Consider the following 7,412-nt stretch of genomic DNA (forward strand, 5'->3'; position numbering starts at 1 on the left):
CTGGCAGCTTGTTCCATACACCCACCACCCTTTGTGTGAAAAAGTTACCCCTCAGATTCCTATTAAATCGTTTCCCCTTCACCTTTAAACCCATGTCCTCGATTCCCCTACTCGGGTCTACCCGATGTTGTCTTGTATCTGTTTTTGTTTTAATTACCAATAAAGTTTATTTTTGAAAATAGAAGTGTTTCCAGATGGGACACACTGGTTGAGCGAAAAGGATCCTCTCAAACCGAGGGACCGGGACTGAGTTCTTGGCTAATGTGCCTACAGTTTCTGCTCAACAAAGACAAATCACACACACAAATAGACATTCTGCAAATAAACAGGCAACAAGTTGTAGCAGGTCGCTGCGGGCCCCGGTGGCCGTGGCGTGGGGAGAGAGAGGCAAGGGCTGGCGGACAGTGGGACCGGCTCTTAACCCAAGCTGATTAAAGCCGAGCCAGAGCCGCAGACCCCCGTGAAGCTGCCGCTGGATCCCAAATCCCTTCCAGCGGGGAACCTGATTTCTCTCCCCCCTTTCCCCCCCTCCCTAGCGCTCTGACAACACTAACCACAGACTGGGGTCAATGGGCTTCCCGGCTGGCGGGCTAGGGCTCGGAACTCACCTCGTACTGGCCGCAGCAGGACATCCCCGGGCCCCCACTGGCCACTTGCAGCCGCCCGGACGAGCTGGCAGAATGAGCACAAGGCGAAGCGTCGCTAACTTGTCGCTGCAGCCGCTCACCTGCACGGCAGGGGGCGACGCCGAGCCGAGCCGCCACACTGACCCACCTTCACCGCCACAGAGTGCAAAGTGCAACATGAAATAAACGCTCCACACAAACCTTTCTCATTCCTGTCCCTTTGCAAAGTCAGTTCATGTGTACGTTCTCACTGTTTCTGCGTGGGTACCCCCCCCCCCCCACTTGCAGATTTGGAGGACAATTCACGTTCTGTCCTTTATCTAATGTATCTGTACACTGTGAACAACTCGATTTTAATAATGTTTTTTTTTTAAACGTTTTGCTGGCTTCATTTATGGGACTCGTTTTTGGCAATTATCCTGCATTTATATTGCCTAATCTACCACTAAACTAGAATGTGGCATAATCATAAAAGGACAATACGGACTATCACCAAGGTTTACAAACATATTCTGCTGGCTTCAGTTATAAGGCTCCTTTTCAACAATAATCCTGGTTATATATTGCCTAAAGTATAACTTAATTAGTATGCGGAATAATTATAAAAGGACCAGAGCCCAACACCATTGAAAACTCAGCTCCCCCACACCATCAACAACACCAAGGTCACATCTGTGGAATCCTCTAAGCTCCTTGGAAATCATCAACTCCAAGGACCTTAAATGGGGGCCACCATCGACTCCACAGTCAAAAACGCCCAACAGAGGATGTACATCCTGCTGCAGCTGAGGAAGCACAATCTATAAACCCACTGACTCCCACGGCTATCTTGACTGCTCGTCCTCCCAGCCTGCTTCCTGTAAGGACTCCATCCCCTATTGCCAATTCCTCCATCTACGCCGCATCTGCTCCCCGGATGAGGTGTCCCACACCAGGGCATCGCAAATGTCCTCATTCTTCAGGGAACGGGTGTTCCCCTCTCCCACTATAGATGAGGCTCGCACCAGGGTCTCCTCCATACCCCGCAACACTGCTCTCTCTCCCCATCCCCCCACTCGCAACAAGGGCAGAGTCCCCCTGGTCCTCACGTTCCACCCCACTAGCCGGCACATACAACAGATAGTCCTCCGTCAGTTTCGCCACCTCCAACGTGACCCTACCACTCGCCACATCTTCACATCTCCCCCCCTGTCTGCCTTCCGCAAAGACCGCTCCCTCCGTAACTCCCTTGTCAATTCTTCGCTTCCCTCCCGCTCCACCCCTTCCCCGGGCACTTTCCTTTGTAACCGCAAGAGATGCTACACTTGTCGCTTTACCTCCCCCCTCGACTCCATTCAAGGACCCAAGCAGTCGTTCCAGGTGCGACAGAGGTTCACCTGCGCCATCCTGGTCACACACTCATCTCCCTGCTACCTTCAGGTAGAAGGTACAGGAGCCTGAAGACTGCAACAACCAGGTTCAGGAATAGCTACTTCCCCACAGCCATTAGGCTGTTAAACCTGGCTCGGACAAAACTCTGATTATTAATAACCCATTTTCTGTTATTTGCACTTTATCAGTTTATTTATTCATGTGTGTATATATTTATATCATGGTATATGGACACACTTATCTGTTTTTGTAGTAAATGCCTACTATGTTCTGTGTGCTGAAGCAAAGCAAGAATTTCATTGTCCTATACAGGGACACATGACAATAAACTCACTTGAACTTGAACTTGAACCTCCTCCAACCTCATCTATTGCATCCGCTGCTCTAGATGTCAGCTGATCTATATCGGTGAGACCAAGCGTAGGCTTGTCGATCGTTTCGCCGAACACCTCCGCTCGGTCCGCACTAACCAATCTGACCTCCCGGTGGCTCAGCACTTCAACTCCACCTTCCATTCCGTATCCGACCTCTCTGTCCTGGGCCTCCTCCACGGCCAGAGTAAGCAACACCGGAAATTGGAGGAACAGCACCTGATATTCCGCTTGGGTAGTCTGCATCCTGGTGATATGAACATTGAATTCTCACAATTCCATTAACCCTTGCTGTCTCCTCCCCTTCCTACCTCTCCCTCAGCCCTCGGGCTCCTCCTCCTCCTCCTTTTTCCTTTCTTCTCCCCGCCTCCCCCCACCCCCTATCAGTCTGAAGAAGGGTTTTGGCTCGAAACGTTGCCTATCTCCTTCGCTCCATAGATGCTGCTGCACCCGCTGAGTTTCTCCAGCATTTTTGTGTACCTGCCACTGGCAATGATGGTCCAATTCTATACAGCCATGGTAGAGTCTGTCCTCACCTTCTCCATCATGGTCTGGTTCGGCTCTGCCACCAAGCACGACATCCGGAGGCTGTAGCGAATCGTTCGATCAGCTGAGAAGGTTGTTGGCTGCAAACTTCTCTCCATTGACGAACTGTGCACTGCAAGGGCCAGGAAGCGAGTGGGTAAGATCATCTCTGACGCCTCTCACCCTGGCCCCAAACTCTATGAATCACTTCCCTCTGGAAGGCGACTCCGGACAGTCAAAGCTGCCACAGCCAGACATAAAAACAGCCTTTTTCCATGAGTAGTAGCTCTACTCAATAACCAAAAGTCCGTAGCCTCCTTTTGCTCTGGTATTTTATTTAATTCACATTCACATGTTTAAATTATAATGTTTTATTCTTAATATTTTAATATTTTATGTTTTATTCTTAATGGTTTACTGTATGTCGTGTTGTTACTTGCGAGCGGAGCACCAAGGCAAATTCCTTGTATGTGAACAAGTTATACTTTAGGCAATAAAAAACCAGGATTATTGTTGAAAAGGAGCCCTATGAATAAACTTATTCATTCATTCAAGTTTTTGAAGCTCAGAACATAAAGCTCAACAGGTGACTGGTTTGCACGCAACAAAAGCTTTTCACGGTACCTTGACAATAAACTAACCCAAGTAATTGGATTTTGCAAATAGTTCCTAGTGTGTAAGATGGAACTAGTATCCGGGTGATCGTTGGTCAGCATGGACTAGATGGGCTGAAGACCCTGTTTCCATGCTGTATCTCTAAACCAAACTATTTAGTTGTAGAAATGAGAAATTCACCTCTAAACTAAACTGCAGATGCTGGTTAATACACATTTCTTTGTTCACTGAAGTCTTTGTAACCTGAACTTGTCAACTCTTAAGTATCTGCAAACACCAGTAAATTCAAATGGAGCTTCTTGACTTGGGGTTTAGCAGAATGAGAGGTGACTGTATGCAAACATGAAAGATCCTAAGCGACATGAACTGTAAATATTGAGATGCTTTCACCAGTGGGACAGTCATAGACAATGGTCACAGCTGCCAGATAAATCATTTAAACCTGAACAGAGAGGCAATACACAGCAGGTCCAGGTCGCATCTATGGGCCAAGTAATTCTTGTTTCATGTTCAAAGCCTTTACGTGAGTGATGTGGTAGGTTTGATATTGTTTCAGGTAAAATCTGAGGTGAGACGGTTGTGCAGCGGTAGAGTTGCCTTATAGCGCCAGAGGCCCGGGTTCAATCCTGACTATACGGAGGTTGTACGGAGCCTGTACGGGGTTTGCACGTTCCCCCTGTGACCACGTGGGATTTCTCTGGGTGGTCATAAGCTCATAAGTGATACCGGAATTACGCCATTCTCCAGAATATCCCGTTTCCGCCCACACTCCAAAGACGTATTGGTTTGTCGGCTAATTGGCTTGGTATAATTGTAAATTGTCCCTAGTGTGTGTGTGGGATAGCGTAAGTGTGCGGGGATCGCCGGTGGGCTGAAGGGCCTGTTTCCGCGCTGTATCTCTAAACTAAACTAAACAGACCAAACGTTGGAAGGATATGAAATTCTAAGTGAGTAGCTTGGAAATTGCAAAGTATGTAAAGGGCAGATTAGGTTTAATTTGATCAAATGTACAAAGTTTTGGAAAGAAAACATCAAAACTATACTTCAATAGCAGCTGAATTAGAAACATGTTTGCCATTGACAGAGAGATTACATTTGTGGTTGAGCAAATCCGTGGGATCCTAGAGGAAGAAAGATAGTTATAGAGTCAGAATGATACAGCGTTAAAACAGGCCCTTCGGCCCAATTTGCCCACACCGGCCAACATGTCATAAGGTCATAAGGAATAGGAGTAGAATTAGGCCATTTTGCCCATCAAGTCTACTCCGCCATTCAATCATGGCTGGTCTATCTCTCCCTCCTAACCCCATTCTCCTGCCTTCTCCCCATAACCCCTGACACCTGTACTAATCAAGAATCTATTTATCTCTGCCTTAAAAATATCCACTGATTTGGCCTCCACAACTTCTGTGGCAGTGGAGGCCAAGCTACACTAAACCCACTTGCCTGCATTTGGTCCATACCCCTCCAAACCTGTCCTATCCATGTACTTGTCTAACTGTTTCTTAAATGCTGGGATAGTCCCAGCCTCAACCTTCTCTGGCAGCTTGTTCCATACACCCACCACCCTTTGTGTGAAAAGGTTTCTGATTCCTGTTAAATCTTTCTCCCTTCACCTTAAACCTATGCCCTCTGGCCCTCGATTCACCTACTCTGTGCATCCACCCGATCTATTCCTCTCAAGATTTTATACATCTCTATAAGGTCACCCCTCATCCTCCTGCCCTGCAGAAAATAGAGTCCCAGCCTACTCAACCTCTCTCTCCGTAGCCCAGACCCTCTAGCCCTAGCTACATCCTCGTAAATCTTCTCTCTACCCTTACAAGCTTGGCAACATCTTTCCCATAACATGTTGCCCAGAACTGAACACAAAACTCTAAATTGGTCTTACCAACGTCTAATACAACTGCAACTTGACCTCCCAACGTCTATACTCAGATGTCTCAAACATTCCAAGATTGAGGGAGTTACACAGAGGGAAGAAGTGTGAAGAGTAAACTCATCCAAATGTTGAGTCACATCCAACATGGTGGGTTGTTTCAGGAGCCCCCCCCCCCCCCATTATAGAACAGGTATGAAATCCATTGAGTGGGCAGCTCACTAAGGTTGTTGTTGATATGGGAAACTGTGTGCACATGACGAGTCAACGGTTCCATGCACGGTTGAGCAATAGCAGAATAAAAGTTCAATGAAGGTTTTCAATTCATGAAAGGATCTAATAACATGAAGTGGGTGGGTATTACTTCCTTTGTTCGTTAAAAAGTGACGGCGGTTTATTTTTTTCTTTAAATTGTAATTGAGATCGAGGTATGGAGATACCTTGTGGAGTGGCTGTGGTTATGGCAGAGATCGTTATATGCTTGAAGTAACAAATGGGTGCACAAATGAAGCCGAGGATAGAACAGGGCTACAAGGGGAGGTGTGGCAGCGCAGACTGGATTTACATTGCACCAGTGAATAGCTGCCAAGTCCGAAGAAGGGTTTTGACCCGAATCGCCACCCATTCCTTCCTTCCAGAGATGCTGCCTGTCCCGCTGAGTTCCTCCAGCATTTTGTGTCTATCTTCATAGCTGCCAAGTCAAGTCCATTTTATTGTCATATGCGCAAGTATGGTGAGGTACAGTGGCGCAGCGGTAGAGTTGCTGCCTTGCAGCGCCAGGGACCCGGGTTCGATCCTGACCACGGGTGCTGTCTGTATGGAGTTTGTACGTTCTCCCTGTGACCTGCGTGGGTTTCCTCCAGGTGCCCCGGTTTCCTCCCACATTCCAAAGACGTGCAGGTTTGTCGGTTAATTGGCTTCTGTAAATTCTTCCTAGTGTGTAGGGCGGAACTAGTATATGGGTGATCGCTGGTCGGCGCGGACACGGTAGTCTGTTTCCACACTGTATCTCCGAGCTAAAGCTAAACTACAGGTACAATGAAAACCTAGTTTGCAGCAGCATCACTGGCACGTAGACAAACGTCTGAAAACAAATCATGTGTTTTTCAAGCCAAGTCAAGTTTATTTGTCACATACACATACGAGATTGAATTGAATTTCCTTTATTGTCATTCAGACCTTTCAGTCTGAACGAAATTTCGTGCCTGCAGTCATACATACAATAATACAATAACTACAGAACAGACAGTAAACACAAATTAACATCCACCACAGTGAGTCCACCAAGCACCTCCTCACTGTGATGGCGGCAAAGATCTTAGGGCTGCAGTCTCTTCCCTCCTCTTCTCCCTCTGCGCTGAGCCGATACCCCACCGGGCGATGGTAAAATCAGTCCCGCGGCTCACCGAGCTCCGCGAACGGGCCGGTTCAAACACCGCGGCCCGGGGTGGTCGAAGCTGCCGCCCTCCAGTCCAGCGGACGCAGCTGTTGACGACGTCGTCCATTGGCCCGCGGCCGAACCCCGGACTCAGGCCGCCGCCGCCAGAACGCCGCCTCAGCCACCGGAGCACCGTTCCAGCCCCGAGCCGGGTCACCCTCACGTGAGCGTCTCAGCCCCGCACCAGGCCGCCCTCATGGGAGCGCCGTTTCCGTCGGGCTGGGCCGCCCCGACGGGAGCGCCGTTTCCCTCGGGCTGAGCCGCCCTCACGGGAGCGCCGTTACCCTCGAGCTGGGCCGCCCCAACGGGAGCGCCGTTACCCTCGGGCTGGGCCGCCCTCACGGGAGCGTCACAGCCCCTCACGGGAGAGCCATTCCAGCCCCGAGCTGGGCCGCCCTCACGGGAGCGAGCCCAGTGCGAGCCCTGACAGGCTGCCTCCAGAGCCTCGAGGTTGCCAGCTCCGCCATTAGGCCTCAGCACAGACGGAGGCAGAGAAGGGGGATACGACAAAAAAGTCGCATTCTCCCGAAGGGAGAGACAGCAAGCCCTGTTTCAACCCCCCACCTCCCCCACACATAAACACAACC

The 7,412-nt window shown here is 49.3% G+C and overlaps 1 protein-coding gene across 2 annotated transcripts in view; it reads right to left on the reverse strand.

Annotated features, from left to right (window-relative positions):
• The window catches only part of slc44a3 (solute carrier family 44 member 3), a 69,368-nt gene extending 68,612 nt beyond the window's left edge, over positions 1 to 756 (reverse strand). The window contains exon 1 of one of the 2 annotated variants that reach the window (XM_033028911.1): positions 609 to 753. In XM_033028911.1, coding sequence (XP_032884802.1) covers positions 609 to 632 — 24 coding nt within the window. In that variant the 5' untranslated portion in view covers positions 633 to 753. Of the gene's footprint in view, positions 1 to 608 lie in introns of both variants that reach the window. The other variant, XM_033028913.1, reaches the window with a different exon arrangement.
• Between the last annotated feature and the right edge of the window lie 6,656 nt (positions 757 to 7,412).

The sequence above is a fragment of the Amblyraja radiata genome, chromosome 10, assembly GCF_010909765.2.
Source record: "Amblyraja radiata isolate CabotCenter1 chromosome 10, sAmbRad1.1.pri, whole genome shotgun sequence".
In the NCBI taxonomy this organism is placed as follows: domain Eukaryota; kingdom Metazoa; phylum Chordata; class Chondrichthyes; order Rajiformes; family Rajidae; genus Amblyraja; species Amblyraja radiata.